The sequence below is a fragment of the Leptonychotes weddellii genome, chromosome 1 (assembly GCF_054177405.1).
Source record: "Leptonychotes weddellii isolate Sample4059 chromosome 1, ASM5417740v2, whole genome shotgun sequence".
In the NCBI taxonomy this organism is placed as follows: Eukaryota; Metazoa; Chordata; class Mammalia; order Carnivora; family Phocidae; genus Leptonychotes; species Leptonychotes weddellii.
In genome coordinates, this window is record NC_138369.1 from 149,664,454 (window position 1) to 149,687,950 (window position 23,497).

General features: G+C 39.1%; 1 protein-coding gene across 3 annotated transcripts in view; it reads left to right on the forward strand.

Annotated features, from left to right (window-relative positions):
* Window positions 1-1,169: 1,169 nt before the first annotated feature.
* Window positions 1,170-23,497, forward strand: part of ABI3BP (ABI family member 3 binding protein) — a 242,073-nt gene continuing 219,745 nt past the window's right edge. Inside the window, exon 1 of one of the 3 annotated variants that reach the window (XM_081797763.1) lies at window positions 1,170-1,352. In XM_081797763.1, the coding sequence (XP_081653889.1) occupies window positions 1,253-1,352 (100 nt within the window). In that variant the 5' untranslated portion in view covers window positions 1,170-1,252. The remainder of the gene's footprint in view (window positions 1,353-23,497) is intronic. The other 2 variants (XM_081797752.1, XM_081797759.1) reach the window with 2 other exon arrangements.

Genomic DNA, 23,497 nt, shown 5'->3' on the forward strand with positions numbered 1-23,497 from the left:
ACTTAACCTCTCTATGCCCCATTTCTCCATGTGGAAAATGCGGGTGATGACCATGCCTGCCTGCTAGGTAGTTTTGAGGAAGAAATGGGTTAATATATGTGAATTAATCAGAGCAGTGTCTCGCAAGGAGCAAGCCCTTGAATTTACACAATGTTGATGAGACATAGATGGAGAAATTTGCTCAAAGTCACAGAGCATCCAGATTTAAACTGCAGTCAGTTCTATTCCAGAGCCCACCCAAATGATTAACCATTAGAGTACCCTAGTGTGGTCAGGAGACTTAACCTCCCTGAGCCTCAGTTTTTCTCACTGGTAAAATGGGAATAATGCTGTATCACCTGTATAGCTGCTGTGAAGATTAAAATGCAATCATATAGGTAAGGGCACTATTCCAGAGCCCGGCCCAGAGCTGGGGATCAATTATTAAGAGCGATTTCTCCATTTCTACATCCAGATCTCTAGAATATATGTATGTATGTGTCTGCGTGTGTATATGCACTTACACACATATGCGTGTTACGTATAATGAGTTGCTATGTAAAATGACTTACTCTTTAAAGTTTCTGATGGGGCGCCTGGGTGGCTCAGTTGGTTAAGCGACTGCCTTCGGCTCAGGTCATGATCCTGGAGTCACGGGATCGAGTCCCGCATCGGGCTCCCTGCTCAGCAGGGAGCCTGCTTCTCCCTCTGACCTTCCCCCCTCTCATGTGCTCTCTGTCTCTCTCATTCTCTCTCTCAAATAAATAAATAAAATCTTTAAAAAAAAAAAGTTTCTGATGATATTGGAACTTTGGAATGGTTCAAAGTGTACTTTTATGAGTTTACTCCCATTTAAAAGAAGAATTGGATTGTTTTACTAGATAATTAAAAACAGTTTCCTTCTTAATAAAGTCTTACTCTGTTCCGATGGTTTGGAGTATGCCTTTTCTGGATTTTTAAAAGGAGTTCATCAAATGGTTAAGAATTGCCTAAATACTTTTCCTTTCACAAATATAGATTGGCCAAAATTTCAATTTTTAGGTCACAGAGAGAAGAGACAGTTACAACCTAGCAGGCAGAAATGTGATGATATGTTTTTGCTGTTGTGCCTTTTTTTTGGTGTGTGTGGGAAAGGGTGTGATGTCATTTTGTCTCCACCCCCTGTGAGTAAGCCCACGGCAGAGCTAAGTGCAGCCGCCCGCCTCTGTCACTGGGAGACAGTCCACTTAAATGCAGTTCCAGGGTTGCGGGACGCCCACCAGCATCACTCCCCATGCGAGGTGGCAAATGCAACATGTTCACCAGCTTGGGGTGTCTACTTCTCTGTGGAAGTATTGCACTAGCCCTGGGAAATGCACAGAAATTGCCAAAAGGCAAGTAGCTCTGCTGTTTTGTGTTTTAAAAATAATTTTTTAAGAGATACTAGTTTTTAAATGTTGATATTAAATGTGATCTACTTTACCAGATTGGGGGGTGGGGGCGGAATACAGTTCTTCTGTGGAGAGTCAAAGTTCAGATGTGTGAAGGAGTTGCTTAAACTTTTACTTTTTTTTTCTCCTCTGTTACTTAGTTTTCAATTGAATCTCTTTAATGCAAAAATGAAGACCAACTTCTTAGGTTTCACAGATGTTCACAGTAGCTTGAATGCTATAGATTCAAACTATTGTATTTGTATATTGAGTCATATGTAGATGGGTATGGTAGTCTATTAAAAAGACTCGTTTGGTGTTTTTATTGCCCTTCCCAGAGACTAAACCAGTACTGGCTTTAGGTTTAAAAGAAGCTAATTCTGAAACTTTGGATGGTGTAAACCTCACGCGTACTTGCTAACTTGGGGGTTGAGGGACGCTAGGCAGGGCACACCAAGGTAGGGTCATGTGCTAATTTGTAGACACTTCTCTCCAGGGGAGTTTGGAAGAGGGTTTGATCTGCTGGACTGGACACTCCCCCTTTTCCTGGCTAAACTGCTCTCATTTTAGTGTTGGTATTTTGTTTACAAATGCAATCAAAAGAAAATTAAACTTTCTAAATTTAGACCCTAAAAATCTTTTGCGCCTATCAGCACCACCACAAGAGCTTGCCTCTCTCCTATCTTTGAACATAAACATTGCGTGTACTTTTTTGTTTGTCTGCAGAGGCACTTTCTAAGCCAACTCCAGGTCAGTGAAGGCTTTTTATGGCTGCAGACTGTTGTAGTCAGCAGGATTATGAAAAACAGGCTGAACTTAACTATACAGTTATGATGGAAAATATTAGAAGTAATGCAGAGCCACAGGCTTGTCAAAAACCTGGTGTGCACAGAATCAGAAAGAAAGGTTGTTAGTGTCAGAATATCCAAAAGATCCTTCCTAGGTCCTCTCTTTGGATAGCTTGTTCCAAAATCATCTTGTCCCAAGTGAAAACTGTTCTCTCCTCAGTGTGATAAGTGAAACTTGAATCCAGAATGCGAGGGCTGGAGAATTTAGCTAGTTGATATTTCGTGTGGTGATGTAAAAAGCAATAAAAAGGGCTGAGTAAACCTTCTTAACTCTGATCAGATAATTATGCAGAAATAAATAAATAAATAAATACAAACATACACTATTAGATCTTTTTCTTCTATTAAGAATTTTGTTTCTTGATCAAGGTGAAAGTGTTTAAGTAAATCAATTAGGAGGCACAAGCACTTAGAATTAATTGTTCCTCCTGCTGAAATATTTAACAAGGACACATCATTTGAGAGAAGTTGGGTTTTCTCAGGCTCAGTACCTACAGATGGCTTTATTTTACCTCATATTCACTGTGTAGGGATGATAGCCATAATTTTGTTACTGCAGACTTCTGCAAATTCCAAATGCTTTAATTATCATGTTGCAATCACTGGATACAAATCTCTTGACACAGTTTTCCTTTATTTGTTGTGGTTAAAAGAAAAGTTGCCCAAAATGGCCACAAAACTTTGTCTAGTTCTTTGCACTTTAATTTGAAGAATTTTCATCCAGGTTTCCTTTGTAATTTTAAGAAATATCTGTGGCTTTGGTAATTGTTAAAAAGCCCTGTCAAATTAGAATAATTATATTATAAAATAATTGGCAGTCCCCTTGTCTCTGGTGCTGTTTTTCTTTATTATGGAAGCTACTAAGGAACTTTCTTTTAGCTGAAATCACCTTTCTCAAACTGTGTTCCTAGAATAGGTGTACTGACCTCAAAAGGGGGTTGGGCAGGCATCTGCTCTCCACCCATAACTTAAGGAGTGTTCGTGCTTTGTTGTCTTTTGGGGAGTCCCAACAGATGTGAGAATTTCACAAGGTCTGAGAATTACTCAGTAAAAAAACCTGCCCAACATTTTTAACCCATTGTTTCTCAAACTCATTTGACTAAGAATCCTTTTTCTAGTGAAATAGCTCTAATATCTTGCTGGGGGCTTGTCTTTCACAGGACACCTTTGGGGAAATGCTGAGCTAAACAAGAACAGGGTGGGGAGGGGAATAAAAAGCGTTTCTATTCTTTTTCCTTCCCACTTTAGAGTTAGTTTTATATCATCTGTGATTTAAGAAGAGGATAGGATTTTGCAGCTGGACAGGACATTAGTGGTTGAGTGGTTGCCAGGCCTTTTGATTTATGAACTGGTAAAAAGACAGATACACTTTCACTATCAGGGTTCCATTATAGAGGACATACTTGAATTGTGTGAGGATGTTCAAAGAGGAAACAAAATCCCCATTGTTCATCAAAGCAAGCCATTTTAACATATTTATAAAATAAATGAATTTATACAAATAAGTCTATTGTTTTTATTTTTCTCTTTTCACCATGAACTAATGAAAATTTCATCACAAGCCACTATTTGGGAGCCACTGTCCTAGCTTAACTATTTATTTTACAAATGAAGACACCCAAAGGCAGGAGGGTTAATAACTTTCCCCCATCGATGGCAGAACCAGGACTGGATTCCAGTCAGAAATCCATGTCCTGCCCTGTGAGCAGGCTTCTCTACCCCAAACCTTATGAGTTACATTGTGCAGTGTATGTGTGAATGCTACCCTTCTCGTGAATACAGTTTTTCCTGCAAATATCATAACCATTATCTTAATCTTCACATTTTCCCAAGAACATATCCTATACACACACATACACAAATTACTATATTTATATATCTGTATAATTGTCACATATAGTTGATATATATATATATATATAGTTGGCTATTTATAAGAAAAATTATTTGTTAAATAAGATATCATTTTCCCCTTGTCTTATGCCTATTTGCATACCTAGCCACATATTTTGTTATAGAAAATAAGATATTGGAAGTCTTTCCTACTTTTCAAAAGCTTAGAGTAAAGTTAGAGACTATTACTAATGGATCTCTTCTCCTCTCTACCACTTAATGAGTATGTGTTTTGGCAAATCATTTACCTTGGCTAAGCCTCAGTTTTACAATAATGATAACTTATCTCATAGTGTTTTAGAATTAAATGAGATGAGATATAATGTTAACTGGGTCATAGAAAAATGGATCAATATTTAAAAATATGTACACTATAATTTGTGATCTTGTGTCCAGACTGACAGATCTCTTGAAGGGCAATAAATGTAGGTGTCATGTTCTTGGCAGAAAGGTGGGGCGAGGGAGTTGAGTGTTGCTCTACAGACAATGAGAGAAGACCTCTCCTAGACTCCATCCTGACCATCATCAACCAATGTTTGATTGTCAAGATCAAACATTGCTCTTATCTGTGGAAAGCTGTACTTTTGCCTCAGGATCAGCTTTCCCTGGGGATTGGTAAGGCCTCACGGAGCTTCCTGGAGAGATCCCCTTGTACTTGTCTTTCAGGAAGAGAATTAAAGCCGTAACATACAGGCCCTGAGAAGAATTACCACATTGTTTTACACTTTTGAAAGCCCCTGTGCTCCAGCTACCTCTTGGAATCTTTATTCTTGGCACCACAGAACTTTTCTTCCCTCATTGCATACCAGGCTAAGATAAAAACCACAGAGAACAACACGTAGTGAAGGAAGCCAACAAAAGCTCATAGTGGGACATGAGGGGCTTGACATACCTCTCTGCAGAAACTCCTGTGTGCGGAAGACTGTGATCAGCCGGCAGGCGAAGGCTACTATTTCTAGCTAATGCTATCAGTCCTGAGGCACGTGTGAGGAAAATCACAGAGGAACATCCAAGATACAAGTGTAATCAGATAGCCTGAAGGCATAAGGCTCTTGGGCACGACTCTTGGCATGTGGCTGAGCCAAGAGGCAGCTGGCTCTTTGCCTCTGGTTCTTACCTGACAAGGTAGAAGTCACTGATTCCAAGGACAGAAAACAGGGGCGGATGGTAATAATAACAATAACTCCATAGTTACTAATATCTCTTCTCAACATTTTTTGAGCTCAGATTGCCTGTGGTAATTCAGGGCTAAATATCTTTAATGTGGAAAATCTAAATTCTCAAAGCTCCCTATTAAGCAGGTATTCTACTGTTCTTATTTTACAGAGCATAAAATTGTTTTCAGAGTGCTTAAGTGATTTGCCCAAAGTCACACAGTCAGCACATGGCAAAAGACTATACCCTTAATTTCTGTGTAATATCAGTTCCCTGCTTTATGCGAAGATATACTAATTTATTCAAGTAGCAAATTATATTCCATGTATATGCAGAACACTGAGGCTAGGAGGACACAGCTTGGCACCTGTCTTCAAGGAGCTGACCAGTTAATGGAGGAGATGGGGATGTAAAGAAATAATTACAATAGAGTGAGATTATCCTCCAATTTGGGTGAAGCACAAAGAACTTTGAGAACAGCCAGAAGGACCCAATCTAGCTTGGAAGGATCACGAACTAGGAGAGGATAAAGTACTTAAGTAGAGGCCTGGAAGACAAATATAAATTTGACAAGCAAGAGGAGGGCTGAGAGGTGAGTGGCCTTCCCAACAGAGGAAGCTGCATGGCCAGACCCCAGACCACCCCCCCCACACACCAGGTGCCCGTGCTCAGCAGGTGTTAAAGTACTCAGAGAAGAAGCCAGGACTGGGAAGTCCACACAGGATGCAACTGTGTCTTCCTGGTCTCTATCTGCCCTGAACTCCCCAAGATTGACAACAATGAGGGAGTAGAAGCCTGTCTTTGGAGAGGAGGACTCCTATGTCTTGCTCTGTAAACTTTCCCAGACACTTAGCTGGGGTCTGACTCTCACTCTGCATGGATACCTCCCCATCTCACTTTGATAAAATTTCATGTATCACTCGAGTGGCCTAGTCCATTTCCCCAAAAGGTGATTGATACTTGCGAGGGGCTGGAGAGGATCTCTTTAATCTTAGGGTAGGGATGTTGGGGGGGAAATAGTGCGGAGTGCCAAAGAAGTCCAGTGGGTACGACTCTGCTTTTAATAAGTGGTAAATATTTATGTGCTGGTGTCACCGTGGAAGGGTACATTGAGGACAATGGCTCCCCTGCCAAAAGGAAACCAAGAAAGTTTGAAAACCATGGGAGAATTATTTTCACATCTTTGACAGGTTTACAGTTTCTTGGCAGTTTATTGAAATGTTTGTCTATTCAAGCGGTGTTTCTTAAGCATCTACTAGGTAAGACTGAATGAGATCCAGCCCTTGCTATAAAAGTAACTTATGTTAAGAATGTAAAAATGGGTTAAATATAATTTGTTTTTATGCTGAGAGTATCATGTTTCGAACCCAAGGTTTAAAAATAAAGTTCCTCTGTGTTCATTATACATTCACTGGTTTAGTTTAGTTTTATAGACGGCTATATCAGACTATGAGACACTAAACAGTAAGGGATCTTAGCCTCTCTCCCTCTTTCAAGGTAATGGGGCACAGAGGAACAATTGAGAATAGAAGAATTTATCTATATTGTATCACAGAAAAGACAGCTAAAATGATTTTGTAGGTTCATGTGAGTTGACAGAAAGTTTGTCTAAGACAAAAGTAAGTTGTCTAATAAAGAGAGGGTCATTCAGGAGATGTGACCCACTGGGACACCATCCTCAGAAAGATTTTCCTTTTGCTTGTTTCCTGATTATCATTATAAAAGAAAGAATGTTGAAATATATAAACTTAAAGTGATTTAAGAATACATGTAAAATAAAAATATAAATAGGATATCTAGAGTGAGAGATATTAGAATAGTAAAATAAAAATGTAAAAATAAATAGCATCAGCTAAAGAAGGAACATGCTAAAAATAGAAAACCAAGGGTTTCAATACATACATTCTGTTAAAATCACATTTAAAGAATATGATAATGGGCATCCAGGTGGCTCAGTCGGTTAAGCATCCAGCTCTTGGTTTCAGCTCAGGTCTTGATCTCAGGGTCCTGAGATGGAGTCCTGCACTGGGTTCCACACTCAACGGGGAGTCTGCTTGCCCTCTCTCTCTCTCTGCCCCTCCCCCCACTCATGCACTCTTTCTCTCTCAAATAAATAAATAAATCTTTAAAAAAAAACCTGTTTAATAAATAAAAAGAATGTAACAACCATATTACTCTATAACAGGCATGGTGTTTAATGCTAAGTGTTTAGATAAATTATCTCATTTTATCCTCATGCCTATGAAAGGTATGTTATTATTTCTCCCATTCCACAGATGAGAAACTAAGCTTAAAGAGTTTGTTAGTTATCTGTTGATGCATAACAAAATACCACAAACTCATCAGCTTAAAATAACCCACATTTATTATCTCACAGTTGCTGTGGGTTAGGAGAATGAGTCTGGCTTAGCTGAGGCTTCTCCTTGGATGTCTTTCACAGGTGGAACAGAGAGTTGGCCAGGGCTGGGGCCTCATATGAAGGCTGAACAGAGAGTTGGAAGTTCTTGTGCTTGTTGGTAGGATTCAGTTTCTTGAGGAACACTGGCTGTTGACCAGAGGTCATGTCAGTTTTCTTTGCCACATGGGCGTTTCTATTATGGCTGCTTGCTTCATCAAAGTGTACAAGCCCAGATGAATCTGCAGGCAAGATGAAAATTATAAACTTATGTAGCTTAATCATGGAAGTGAAAGCCTATCACCTTTTCCATATTCTATTGGTTAGAAGCAACTCATTTCCTGTCATATAAGGTGGTTACGCCAGAGAATGACTACCAGGAGAAAGGGATTATTGGGGGTTGTCTTAAAGCCTACCCACCACAAAATGGTCAATGGCTGTTAGGGTCATATAGCTAGTAAGTGATATAGTGGAACTGTGAATATAAGGAAATCTAACTCCAGAGAATATACTGGTTTGAGCACTAGTACCCATCCACTTCCCATAGAATTCAGCCTTTAGTGCCAGATGCCCATTAGGCACACTGCCAATTTGTCTCCCTACATGGTTAGGGTCAATTCTAGGAAATTGCTGAGAATAGAGATAAATATGATAAGCGCAAAGACTTAAGGGAAATATTGAGGACACAATTTTCTGTATGCAAGAATCCAGTCAATGCCTGGATTCCTCTGCTGATTTCCTCTGTAGCACATCGTATGTGGTCAGTCCCATGTAGAGGGATATGCAAAGTAAATTCTCCCCAAATAGAAGCTCTGTTTTTCATTGTAAAACTTAGATGCCACCATCTCTCAAACAGAAAGAGAAAACATAAGACAAAGCAAAAATTTTCTTTAACAAAATAAATAAATATTAAGAAAGTAGCCCCTATTGAGTTGATGACACAGTCCCCATAAAATATGCTTCTGAAACATTCAGATTTGTTTTGCTTTTAATAAAACAATTCTTCCATATGCTCTAAGAATCAAAACAAAATTTAGGTTGTACACAGGATATATTCTTAACATATCTAGAACCTTGTAGAATGTTTAATACTAGAGTATCCTGTGTGTGTGTTTTTCTCTAGCCCATGGTCTCTTCCTGTGTTGGGATTATCCCAAGGACTAGGAGGTTCACGGTAAGAAGGGTAAACTTCTACTTTGTTGAAGTTCTGTGGACAGGAAGACTGAATCAGGGCTCACTCTGCCACTCATGTTAGCTTGGGGTCCCCACCAAGAGCCTTCCACAGTGAGAATTTTAGGGTGTGTTGTAGGTTTCCCTGCTCTAACAAAACCCTGACTTGTATTCCCAGTGATTTTGATAGAAATTTGGGAACATTAAAGCTAGCCTGAGGTTTTTAGGCTCTTTTGGCACAGTCAGCTAATGTTCCTCCCTGTGGAATTCTGAAAAGGAGGTAGAAGATGTGATGCCTTCATAGAAAGTTCATTATTGTTCTCCAGTCACAGACTATACACCTAAGTCTACACATTAGAAAACGAAACCAAGTCCACCTACTCCAAGCACCTGCTGGTCAGATTAGAAATTAATTTTAGATAAAGTTGAGATCCAGTTCAAGCTTCACTGGTGATATAACAATTCAATGTTTTCTTTTAAAGTAAGTTTAGCTCTTGGGACACCTGGGTGGCTCGGTCAGCTGAGCGGCTAACTCTTGCTTTCAGCTCTGGTCATGATTTCGGGGTTGTGAGATCAAGTCCCATGTCCAGCTCCGCACTCAGCATGGAGTCTGCTTGAGATTCTCTCCTGCTGCTGCCCTCCCTCTGCTCCTCTCCCAGCTCATGCTCTCTCTCTCAAAATAAATTTAAAAAAGGTATTTAGCTCTGAGTACAAATACTATAACATCTATCCTGATAGTTGTAACCCTCACTGCACATTAGAGTAATTGAAAGTTTTCAAAAGTATCAGCAGAGCTGTGCTTCCCTACTCAGTTATGATTTGATTGGCCTGGGGTGGAAGAGTTTTAAAAATTCCTCAGGTGGGGCGCCTGGGTGGCTCAGTTGGTTAGGCGCCTGACTGCCTTCGGCTCAGGTCATGATCCCGGAGTCCCGGGATCGAGTCCCACATCAGGCTCCCTGCTTGGCGGGGAGTCTGCTTCTCCCTCTAACCCTACCCCCTCTTGTGCTCTCTCTCTCACTCTCTCTCTCTCTCAAATAAATAAATTAAAAAAAAAAAAATTCCTCAGGTGATTCCAATACGACCAGAGTTCAGAACCACCGATCTACAGTTTTGAAAATTTGTATGTTTAAGTGCTTGATAAATCTTCCTGGATGAGTGCAGAGTAAAATTTAAAAGTTAGAAGTAAAGCATTTTGCTATTTAGGTTGTAACATCAATTCAAAGATGATTTTTATTTTTTTTCTGCTTTGGTCTAGAATTTTAAAGCCTTATTTGGAAAATTTTTGAGACTCCCTTCTCAGACTACATAGAATAAGGGAATGTTTAAAATTGAGATTAACATTTGTTTTTGGTATTAGAAAATAAGTGCTAATCTCTACTTTTATAAAATCTCAGAAACTAGATCTGAGAAACTATGGTTGATTGTGTTTTTCAGGACTGGACTAAGTTTATTCACTTTGTTATTCAATTAGCATTTTTTAAAAAAATCAATATTAGGATTACAAAGATGAGTAAGACATTTCCTGCCTTCAAGGAGTTTGAGAAAGTTGTACTCAAAATTATTTGGCCACAGAAAAGTAATTTTCTTTTAGATGAAACTGTTGGTGTCTTAATTCTTTATCCTTATTTAGCAAAAATTTGCAAGAGTTATGCTATTTCATTGTGTTGCCATGCACTAGCTTTCAGTGATATATATGTGACAAAAACGAATTAATGTAACATATTAAGAAAAACAAAGCACTCCATGATCCTAGTTAATGCAAAATGAAGTTAAGCAAATGTACAATGAATTTCCCTCTTAGGTAAAGGTCCAAGTTATATGAATCACCTTTGGAAATGGTGATTGTTCATGTTTACTATATACGTTCCAGCTCATCTTCTTTCTGTTTTATGTTAAGGATAATTTGTGAGCACATAGGATGGCTTATAATCTGAAACATCTTTGAAATGTATTCCACTGGATTTCTAATAAAACAAAGGGTCTGTCCTCTCTGAGTGGAGAATCAACCCTTGCTAGCAAAGCTTGGGGTATTTTGCTTCCGACAAGATGCCCAAACAGAGTTGAAGATTTCCTTTCTCCTTAAATGCCATTCTTTGATTTTTCCATTCTGATAACTGATAAGAAAACATTCTGGTTTTCCAAGGGCCCTGCTGAGAGTCCCCTGTGTGCACATGTGCGTGTGAGCCCTAACCGGCCTTCCTTTTCTGAGAGCAGCAGATTCTGTCGTTGAAGGAGGAGTTTGGGGCAGCTGCCAATGTCATGCTAGCAGAGAACTCTGGAATTCAGTCCTGTTACAGATATGCCAGCAAGGGATACAGGTCAGAGTTTTCTTCTCCTTTCCCTTTCCCAGATGGAGTTAAAGCCTCTCTAGGTAGTAAGTGTAGGACAAGGTATCAGATGATCTGAAGAACAGCCCCTCCTTCCTTCTGCGGGCTCATCCTCTTCAAACACCCAATGATCCTGTTGTCACAGAAGAATTCCCTAATTACTCATATTTTTACCAGAATTAGAAGGAAAATGACGCTGGCCATGTTCTTCCATTGAGGTTTAGTCTGGTGTTTCATCCTGAATTGAAATGGCAAATACTGGAAAACAGCAACAGGGGCTAGTGGGCGAAGTGCAGGAGTAAATGCGAGTCTGGGCAAGTGAACTGACCTCGCTGAAATCAGATCTGCTTCCCTGAGGCAAGGGTATAAGAAAAACAACAGTTCTCTTTCTAGCTTCCACTAATCAATAATAGTAGGGTGGCTTTAACGGTTTGTTGTTGTTGTTGTTGTTGTTGTCTTGGTAGTAACTTTCTTAACCTAAGTAAGAGGGGATGTGAAGGGGCTCAGTCAGTTAAGCGTCTGCCTTCGGCTCAGGTCATGATCCTGGGGTCCTGGGATCTAGTCCTGCATTGGGCTCCCTGCTCAGGACTTCTCCCCCTGCCTGCCACTCCCTCTGCTTCTGGTGCGATCTCTCTCTCTCTCTCTCTCAAAAAAAAGAGGAGATGTGAAGACCAGATGCATTTTTGGAAAATCCTCTAGCCATGGCAGCTAGAGGAAGACCACCGGGATGCTCTGGTCTCCTAGACCCTTCCAGAAAGGATGCTGAGTTATCAGAGTGCTCCATTGCTGGATGGCAGAGTTTCCTGGGCCTGGGCCTGTAGTGGGTCAGCCACACAGTGACACAGGGCCTGAGGAGAGGAACCACGGCACTGTGGATTTTTTTAAGCATAATTCTTGTCATCAGCATCCTGCTCCTGTTCCTTTGTCCAACACTCTGCAAGGGTTTGGAAGGCCCAGATCAGAGCAGATTTACCTTTTATTGTGAAAGATTTGGGAGCATGATTGTGGTCCTTGGTCAGTTTTATCCCCACATACCCTTGGGATGCAGTTCTGTGTGACTTGAATTTCCCCTGGATGCCTGCTACCCTCTGTCTAGCCAACTCTCGGGTACTGTGCTGGTCTGATCAGCCACTTAATGAGACTTTTTTTCCTGCCCTCTCTTTTTGTTCCTAATCTTCCTTTCCTTTCATTCTCCTTCTCTCTCCCTTTTCCTCATACTACCCTCCTTTCCTCTTTCTCCGTCAACACCAAAGGAATCCTCAGAACATTCTGCTGGCTTCCACCGCCAGCCTTTTCTGCTGGCCACTTGGACGCTCATTTTCACCTCACAGCTGACTCTTTATTTGTTCAGATACAGCAGGAATCATCCTTTTGGAAGACAATGCACACTTCATAACTTTTTTGAGGGGACAGTGGGTGTTTCTGTGTCATGCTAAATGTTCCACTTGACTGAAAATATGGTTTCCCACTCATTTATCTTGGCATCAGCAAGCTTGCAAAAAGCACAGATTTACATTCGTCTGATAAGCTCTGTGCCTATCAGATTGGACAAACCATAACTGTATATTAACACCACAGTTCATTTTTAAATGGTTTTAAAGAAGGCCTAAGTTATTACATCTCTTGAATTATGGCAACAACCAATGCACGATAAAAGCCAGATACAACGGTGATATTATGTAAAGTCACTTTTCTATTTATTCCTGGATTTTTGTTCCGTTGTAGTTGTTGGGGTTTAATGTTTTGAAGAACTTGAAGAGAACTTTGCTGTTTTCCAGGGGCTCGTTGAGTTAGATGTTAAGTTCATAACCATGTTTCTCTTCATTTCACTGGTAGCCAACAGTTCCTTGAAACTGAGTTTTTGTATCAAATGTCCCCGTAAAATGAGATCCCCAAATTGGCAACTGGATCACAGTTGGAGGCATTTAATGCCATTTCAATGTGCCAGTCTCCCTCTTTGATCTCTGTTTCTCCGGCTCCCCCTTTGCTTTGCTATACTCAACAGATGCCTTCCAAATCTTTCTCTCTTTCCAGCCTCCTCTTTTCCGCTTTCATGTCTTTTTCAAGTTCTAACCCTTGTGCTAGAAGAATTCCAGTATCTCTGCCACAGAAACTTTATATATTCTATTGGCTTCTAGACCTTTTCAACCATGGCCTACAGTAATAATGACTAGTGAAAAAAATATATATATAAAATTAGGTTTCCAGATTCAGGTGTGGCTGCTTACACATGTGTGTGCCATGCTGAATTATTGTGCTGGTTCTCCTTGAGATGCTAACCAAAAACCAATAAATATGAAGTAGATGAAAGACCTAGAAATGGGTTAAACTTGGTGTGGTGCACCATTGATTTTTGATTGATTAACATTCCAGTATTACTGTGGTTTAAGGTTTTGCTCTTATATGGAACAATCTAGTTGAAAAATCTTTATAAACAGTCTTTCACTGGAGCAAGTGATTATTTTTTTATCCTGTTTTGGAAAACAGTAACTCAAATTTTAAATATTGATATTACAATTCAATCTCCAGAAAGACTGATAAAAATATCCATAAGTCACTTAAGGAGGTGACAATACTTCATACTCCTGGTTAGTCAAAATTCCTTCTCCACATACTCTTGGCAAGAAATCTCATTTTCACAATTTTTCACCAATGTGTCAGTGCTTTTTCAAATACTTTCAGGTGCCTTTCTCAGCTCTTTACAAAGAACACAATTTAATTTTATAATCCCCTAAATTTGTCAGCTGAATTGCATTATATAACACTTGTTCTTAATCAGCCATTCATTCTAAGCATCTGTTTTCACTTACGTCAGAAAATTAAGACAACAAGTATTTACTGTAGCGTTTTCCAAAGTCGTCATAACCCATGCTCACATGTCATCTGTAAGGTTTTGTGGTATCCCAGAAACATCCATTTCAAACATTCTTTTTCATGGCCAGAGTTTCATAGGCCACAAAGGGACCACAGGCATTAACACAAAATAAACTTCCTGTAAATTATATTATCAAATAATTTAAAAGGCATTAAAGGATAAGCATTAGCAAAGTCAAGATCTTTTTAGGGATATTTCTTTCTAGGCACTTTCTTATTTTGTGAGAGTGTTTGTTTCTTCCTTTTTTTTTTTTTTTTTTTAAGGGGAAGACCATGTACCTCCATTTATCTGCTTTGAAACTAAAGTCTCTCTCCCACTTACTCTTCCTCCTTTATGGTACTTGCATCCTACATCCATCCACAAGCTCTGGTTGTGGAAGATGGGAATAGGAAAATAAAGCTATGAATTTTGTTTTATTGAGACACAGCTGTTGAACAAACCTGGAGATAATAATTCTCAGACTATACTGAAGAGCAAGGAATCACTAAGAGTGGTGGTTTTCAAGCCTGAATGAGTATCAGAATCATCTGGAGGGCTTATTAAACCTCAGCGTGCTGGAAACCATCCCCAGAGTTTCTGACTCAGTGGATCAGAGGTGAAGTGGCCCAGAGGTGAAGTGGCTGCATTTCTCTCAAGTTTCCAGGTGCCGCTGGTGCCACTGGCCCTGGGAACCCCTTTTTTCAAACCACTGACTTAGTGAATCTCTTAAGTATACAGAGCCCTATCTTCCCCATCCCCTCCCTTCATGTCCCCTACCCCTTACTACACTCACACAAGATTCTGATTTAGTAGGTCTAATAATTTGCATGTTTAGCAACTATCACTGCTGATTCTGGTGAGATTAACTGTGTATAGAGAAATAATACTGATCTTTTTATATAATCAACACCAAGTACTGAGACACTAATTCAGAGAAAGTGGTTAAGAGTAACTTAGCTAGCTTATTATAGTTCTATAAACTTAGAGAACCCATGGTTTCCATTGTTCAGTATGGGATGCACGTCTGCAGAAAAAAAATTAGCTTGAGACAGTAAGTTCACCACTAGTTCTTGTGATGAACTTCTGTCTGCCTTTATACCTAGAAACCACCTTTTTCCATACCTGGCTGGAGCTTTGAGCAGCATTCACCATTAATGTAACCTTGTTTGGTAGTGAGTAATGTTTAAAACTGGGACTTCAAAGTTTTTGGTGACATTATGAGATATTAGTGAGAGTCATTCGCTTGTGTATATATATATATGTTAAAGTTAATGCTTAATATTAGCCTGAAGCATCTGTTAAGTGTAACCCAAACTCAAGAAATCCTCCTATAAACAGTTCACTTTACCAGGTCAATCAAGAAAAATAACAAGTGTGAAACTGAAGATGAATTTGATCCTTTCCATACAAGTTCTTTGTTATTTTTACTTACATAGACTGTTAGCCAGCCCCTCAGTTAATACTGGACATAAACCTATTATTGAGCATTAGCTATGACATTTGTATTTGGTGGCCAGCTGAAAACACTGCATAGTTTAGAATTTCTTTTCTTAGCTCTGGGAGTCCATAAAACTCTTGAAGTTGTATGTAAAGGAGTGTACTTATATGTACATTTTGGAGGGTATTTGCCCTGAGGTATTGAGATTCTCAAAGATGTCTAGAAGCCAATAAAAGTTAAGAGCCATATGTCTAAACAGATGCCTTTTACTGAGTTAGAATTAGGATGTATCAGGTAAGTGGCTAGAAGGATTACCACTCTGTGCATAGAACACACAGAAAGGGCTTTGAGATGGTTCTGAAAAATCTCAAACTTCACAACTAAGATGTGAGCACAGTTTGTTTTATGCTGTTGGTTTTGTTGTGGTGCAAAAAATTTAAATGTGGAAGTATAGTATTCAAATGACTGACCCTCAGTGGTCTTCCTAGCCTGGTATTCATGCCTTTGTAGAGTCCCCTCGCATACTGAAACATGGCTGGCCTATTTTCCATTAGCATACAGAGGAAGTGAAATGAAGATGTGTGACTTCTGAGGGTAGGTAATAAAAGACATTGCAGTTCACACCTGGCTCTTGATCTTGGATCACTCAAACTGGAGAAGTCATGTGGAGAGGTCCACATGAGAAACTGAGACTTCTTCCTCCCCATAGCCAGCACTAATTTGCTAGCCATATGAATGCACCATTTTCGAAGTGCATCCTCCAGCCCCAGTCAAGCCTTCAGATGATTGCAGCTCTGGTCAATATCTTGACTGCATCTCATAGAGATTCTGAATTGTAACTACCCAGACAAACTGTTTCCAAGTTCCTTCCTGATCCACAGCAACTGTGTGGATAATAAATGTTTATTGCTGTTTAAGTCTCTAAGCTTTGGGTTAATTTATTATGTAGCAATAGATAATTAATACAGAGAATACCTTTTTACTGTAATTTAAAGGATGATTTAAGTGGAGTAAAAATAGAATGAGAAATACAGATCATTTTATTTATTGGCATATGGCTTTGATAGGCAAAAGATAAGTGGAAATAAATTCTGGAGGATAATTTTTAGATCCATTACAAAAAAACTGGGCATAAATGTTGACCAAAGAGTGACTGAAAACAATATGTGAACATATATTGTTCTAAAATAATCACAGGGGGCGCCTGGGTGGCTCAGTTGGTTAAGCGACTGCCTTCGGCTCAGGTCATGATCCTGGAGTCCCTGGATCGAGTCCCGCATTGGGCTCCCTGCTCGGCAGGGAGTCTGCTTCTCACTCTGACCCTCCCCCGTCTCATGTGCTCTCTCTCATTCTCTCTCTCTCAAATAAATAAATAAAATCTTTTAAAAAAATAAAATAAAATAAAATAATCATAGAAAATGTTTGATAGTTTAGAGCAGTTTAAAGACCATGTCTTCTGAGGACTTAATAGATGGCCTTGACTTTCATTCCAGAGCCATTTCAGGACTGGCCCAAAGCCAAGGGTGAGTCCATATTGGATATGCTATCATTTAGGAAAGTTGACCTGTGCCCAAGAGAGCCTAAAGAGAACCAGATCAAGATCCACCCTGTAGCTGACCTACGTCCCTGAATTCCCCTGAGGAAAAAATGGGCCTCCTGGGACAAAGTTGGATCAGGCCAGGCTTTTATCTCCTTAGCCTTTGGCCTTGGCTTTGACCTCATGCTAAAGTTTATGTCATGGCATTCTTCATTAATTCTATTTTCAGGGTAGGCATTTGTGAAATTTCTTGTCTCTTATAGAAAAACATTTTATAAGCACCTAACTAATGTTAGGAGGAATAAAGATATAAAGAAGAATAATAGTTACCATTCCTGTGGAGTTTATATCCTAGCAAAAGAAATAGATGAACTAAACAGGATACTACAATGTAATAAATGCTCTAGCTGTATCTGACCTCTAGTGTGACTTCATTAATGAATGTGATTAGTGCTTTAAGCTGAACTCATTTGCTCCCTTCAAAAATACCATTGTTTATAAAATGATTACAAAGAAAAATCAGACACTTGTCAGTTGCTAAGACCTTATTAACAAAGCAAGTAACAAAACATAAAATTAGGTAAGCAGTTTCCATCCAGTTGGTCTGTTCTTTGGTCAGTCAATATCCGGGTCTCTTGGATGATATAGGTCACAAGGGATAAGGAGTCTTCCAGCTTAGTCCCTCTCTCCAGACCAAATTCCAGTCTAGATCCCAAGTATTTTTTTACTAATGTGTATCATCATTCAAGGAATCACGAGGCTCCATGAAAGCTCTTGCTTTCATGCAGGTTCAAGGCACCATGGACTTGATCTTCCCAGAGTGTCTTATCAGAGTTGCCAAGGAAGGACTGTTTTAGCAGTAAAAACAGCTCATTTCCTACCACTCCTTTATCCACTGTTGATGAACACACCTAATTAAGTAAAACATTCAGGCTTTTGAAGCAGACTTGAGTTGTGAGGGATGGTGTGGCAAAGAAAAAAGTCAGGGAAGGCCAAAAAATTGAGTCAAATCTGAAACCATCATCCAAACAGGCAGTGTGCCACTAGAAGAGTCACAACTGTGACTAGAGATCAACTGTTTTAGAATCCTTTTCTCACTCTGTCCTGGAAGGTGAAGGACCCCTCATCCTCACCGGCTCTTCTCTTCCAAGGTGGCAGGTGGCATTCACTCCTAAGTGACTTGGCTCCTTGGACTCACATATTGCTTTTAGGTTCCATTTTGTCATCTTGCTTTACTGTTTTATTACAGTATAACACAAAAGGGAAGAAACTTCCAATGATTAAAGGCTTTTATCTACATTCAAATGTAAACATTTTTACTTTCTCAGTATCTTTCCCTTTTTTCTAAGATAACATGATTATAACCATATTCTTTAAGAAACTCTCTATACTATTTTTAATATATGTAATTGTTAAATAATCTTGGAATCAATATGTTAAAAGTAACAAACTTCTCATAAAACAGAAGAAATAGTTTGCCTAGACTGTCTGCAAACAACTTGCCTGTTGTATCTTAGAGAAAGAGAATCTCAAACAGCATCTTGGACAGGTTTTCAGGGTCGTGAGATGGAGCCCCGTGTCGGCCTCTGCACTCAGTGCGAAGTCTGCTTGGGATTCTCTCTCTCTCCTTCTCCCTCTCCTTCTCCCTCTCCCTGCTTGCACACACTCACTCACTTGCTCTCTCTCTCAAATAAATAAATAAAATCTTAAAAAAAATAAAATATTCTTTTGTAGTTATAGCTTAATCTAGAGGATAGGCAACTTTCCTCTTTCCTTCAAAATTTAAACACACTATGAAAGATGTCTCTGTTTCCTATTTGTCTATTCTTGTTTCATCCAATCTGATAAACTGTTATATTTTGTCAGTTTCAGTCAAGATATAAAGCATTTTTATCACCCCAGAAAATTCCATCATCCTCCTTTGTTGTCAATCTCTTATCCCTACTCCCAGCCTCTGACAACCACTTATCTGATTCTGTCTCTATATTTTTGCCCTTTCAGAATGTCCTATAATAGAAGCATGTATTATGTAGACTTTTTTGTCTGGATTTTTTCACTTAGCATACTGCTCTCATGATATATCCACATTGTTGCGGGTGTTAGTAGTTCTTTTTATTGGTTGAATAGGATTCCATTATATGGCTATACCACTATTTGTTCACTCACCAATTGATGGACTTCTGGGTTGTTTCTAGTTTGGGGCAATTATGAATAAAACAGCTATAAACTTTTGCTTACACATCTTTATGTGAACATTTACACAAGAGAAATGAAAGAAACTTTCATTTCTCTTGTGTAAATATCTAGGAGTAGGATTGCTTTGTCAGATATTCAGTATATATTTAGCTTTATAAGAAATGTCAAACTGTTTTCAAAGTAGCTATACACTTTTTATTTTTATTTTTTTTCTTTTATTTTTTTATTTTTTATTCTTATGTTAATCCCCATACATTACATCATTAGTTTTAGATGTAGTGTTCCATGATTCATTGTTTGTGCATAACACCCAGTGCTCCATACAGAATGTGCCCTCCTCAATACCCATCACCAGGCTAACCCATCCTCCCACCCCCAACTATACACTTTTTATAGCAAACTGTGAAGATTTCAGTTGTTCTATATCCTTGCCATAGCTTGGTATTGCCATTTTTTTTTTTTGTTTTGTTTTCTTCTTTAATTTTAGCTGTTCTAATTGGAATGAGTCAGATAAGTTTTGAATTTATACCTCTACTCCTTAGAAACTTGTTCATACTATTAGGCATCTTTCTTTAAAAAAGTATGAGATCAATTTTCTTAGAAACCACCATCTTTTCTAAAAGATAATAGGTAAATAAATTTGCTGAACCCACGGATTTCTTATTAGATAAGGTAAAATATTGGAATTGGCTATATTTGCCTGGCACAGAAGGAACATTCAATGAAGTCTAATCTTATCTCCTTCCCTCTCTATACCTTCTATTCATGAGTCATCATAACTCAAACATTAAAATTACACTACCTAAGTTGAACTGTCATGTAGTCTTTGCCCCTTTCAGCTTCAAAATTCGATTTCAGCTGTTTTTCATATTTTATTTAAAGACTGTATGTATTTATTCATTTTAGAGAGACAGAGAGAGTGTGAGCAGGGAGAGGGGCAGAGGGGGAAGGAGAAAGAGGGGGAAAGAATTTCAAGTAGACTCTGCACTGACCACAGAGCCCAACACAGGGCTTGATCTCATGACCCTGAGATCATGACCTGAAGGGAAGACAAGAGATCATGACCTGAAGGGAAGACATTCCATTCCTTGGTTGTATGCTTAATGAACTGAGCCACCCAGGTGCCCCTTTCATATTTGAAAAGACACACTTTGAAAGAGAGTGCTCTGGACTGGAGAATGCTGAGTAAATCTGGGCATCCCATGTAATGTGTAAAGGAAAGCCTTTTCTAGATCCATAACTAAGGTGAGATTGGAGAAGGGGGTATTAGGCAGAAAAATGATCACTGGACTTGGAAATAAAACACTTCAATTTTAGTCTTTACCCTGCTTCTAACTGGGTGGGTGACAGTGAAGGAAATAATTTAGTCTCTCTGGATCTCATTTTTCTCATCATAAACCATGGACCACAATACATTACTTACAATAGTTCATTACTTACAATAGTTATGTTGTATAAAGTTGCTACAAACACTTTATTAGCAAAGATTGAGCTATTCCTTTTAGGGGAAATACAGGGTTAGGTTCCTGAGAGTCTCTGATCACATTTTTGTCAGCCAATCAATATATAACCTGTTTTTCATATGTTTCTGTTTAAAGACAACTAATTTGATATATGTTGTTGATTCATTAGCATTGAACTCAAACCAACCACACTATAGCTCATGCCCGAACAGAACTTATCTGGTTCACATATTTTATACTCTATAAGGCCACAGGGCAGCACTTCGTACTATGCCTGGGGGCCATTTTAAACAGTGAACTCACCAACAAAAAGCACAAACATGGAAAAAATATAGCACTAAACAGACTGTGTAAAGGACGCATGTTTACAGTCTGAGAGCTGAAACAAGGAGGCAGAGTGTTGCCCTGTTCAGCCTCAGCTGAAAATATGCATATCAGGTAGCTCAAATTTTTTGCCTCTCTATGCATGTCCACAAATGACCACAAAAGTGCTGCAGGTATTGATTTGGGGGTTATAAATAAATTTTAGCGAGTAGGGAAAATTCGCAGAGTCTGCTAATAATAAAGGTTGATTGACTATATTCTCTACTCCTGTTCCACAGGGTGGATCATGTATGTTGTTTCAGTGAATGGACATGGCGATGCTGTTATGATGGTTAAGCATGAGTGTTTCCTCCAGCCAAGGCCTAAGAAATCTAGTATTTATAAGGAAAAAAAGGAAATCTTAATACTAAAGTATCTCCCTGGCCCTCAAACTCCATAAACAGATTAGGAAGCCATAGAACTTAATGAAACTTAAAAATATGCATTAACATATGAAGATAACATCATGTTGAAGAGCCTTGACTGGCAAAAATAATAACTCCATTGTCTGATTTCTTTAAGGTGGGTGAAGGCTTGTTGGAACCTGATTGCTTTTGTGCACATATGCAGCTGCCTTGTAGGATCCTTTTTTAAACTACGCGGTCATCCATCATTTGTCTTGGCCCAGAGTGTAGTTTTCACATCTCAAAGGTGCTTTATACATATTTGCAGTTTATTTGTGGATTCCTTTCAGTACAGATAGATTTTTTTTTCACACAAAAATTTGATTTTGCTTGCTTTAATTTCTATGGTGTAAGTTTCATTTTCTAAAATATAGTACAGATGTTGTTTTAATGGCAATGCTAGCTCTATTAAATCAAGGAAACTCTAACTACATGGATGCATTGAGCTATTGGGGTGAAATTACTGGCTTGCAGAAATGTTTTTGTGGGAATCTGGTGCTTAAGGGGATGACATTCCATTCCCTGTTGCCCTCCTTTCTACCTCTTTTTTGGAAGGCACGCCCTTCTCAGCCCACATTTCTATGATTCCTTCACTGACAAAGTGCTAGCTGAGTTGACTGGCAAGAACACTCACACCTCTTTTCTGTTTTAATTTCCATTTTAAAAATCTATTTTTAGTGACGTTGTTCTTGATCTACTCATTTAAAAAAAAACCTGTGGTTTTGTCAGGAGGAAGAAAGACAAACATGTTGATAAGCAGATGACTGAAATTCAACTTCCATTAACATCTGTTAAACTTCTACCATGTATCAAGCTCTGTACTTGTCAGTTATTTCCATTTTTATTGTGTTATACGATCCTATGTTTTAAAAACTGGGAGGAAAAGCCAGAATGGGTGGTAGGCATCAACACGCCTTTGGGGCCCACCCACATTCTTTTTCTCCTCTCCGGAGCTTAACACCTAAAGACTTCTATTGCCCCACTGAAAACTTGTCTTCTTTTTGCAATGCTTTCAGCTCCAGACTATCTCATCTGTCAAATTTCTCTAGTATTGCCCTATTCCTGCTAGCCTACTCTTTGAAAATAATCTCATATTCTCATTCGTAGTAAGGTATTAATAGCTGGTAACAGCTAAATGTCTTAGTTCTCTGAAACATTTGGCTTTTATCTAAAGATGCTTGTGTGAATAAAGCTTTAATGCAAGAGAAGCTATCTTCTCTAATGGGAAGATTTCCACCAAGTAGGATTTGAGGGGAAGAATTTGTTAAAGCATGAGAGCCTTCCTTATGTCTCTTAAATCGTGTCAGATAAGCAGCAACCTATTCTGTTTACATGTTCAATGTGTCCCAGAAAAGGCACCAAGTAATACCTTCACTACAGAAAGTCCTGAATGTACTACAGTGTTTGCAGGGAACTTGCCAGGCATGTTGGGAGAAGGTTGTATATTTAACCCACAAAATGGTATCAGCAACCACCAAAACTTCTTGAAGCAGTTATAATTACCAAGAAAGCAGCTTTAAGGTCTCTTTCCTTGATGAACTCCTTGGAGTAACTCACTCTTTAAATTACAATTCAAAAGAAAAATTCTTGGCATGGAGCATATGACATGAGCACCTGTGATGGGCCACCTCCCAGTTGTTTTGTTTGGGTGCTGAGATGGAGAGTTACTTAACGACAGGAGGGACTTCACAGCCCTCCCAGTCTCCTTTGCCTACATGTAATCGTCCACTTCCCCCACTCCCTATGGAGGGGGAGCAATGTTACAGGTACAGAGGAAAGCTTTCAGCACAAACTGCTGAAAGGCACTGCTCTAGGAGGGCGGGATAACAAGCTAAGAGCTCAGAAGCCCTCAGCCCTAGGAGAGGGAGACAAGAGGGGCCATGTAGCAGCACCTGGATGGCACAGATGAGAGAGGTCTAGTCAGGTGAAAGTCTGGGCACTCCCTCTAGAGTGAGTGAGAACAAGTAAATTTAATATAAGTTTCTGGACTCCAAGTTCTTAACTTCTTTTAAACATTTGAGAGAGGCAATATAAAGACCTGCTAATCTGGGTCCATGTATCTCTAA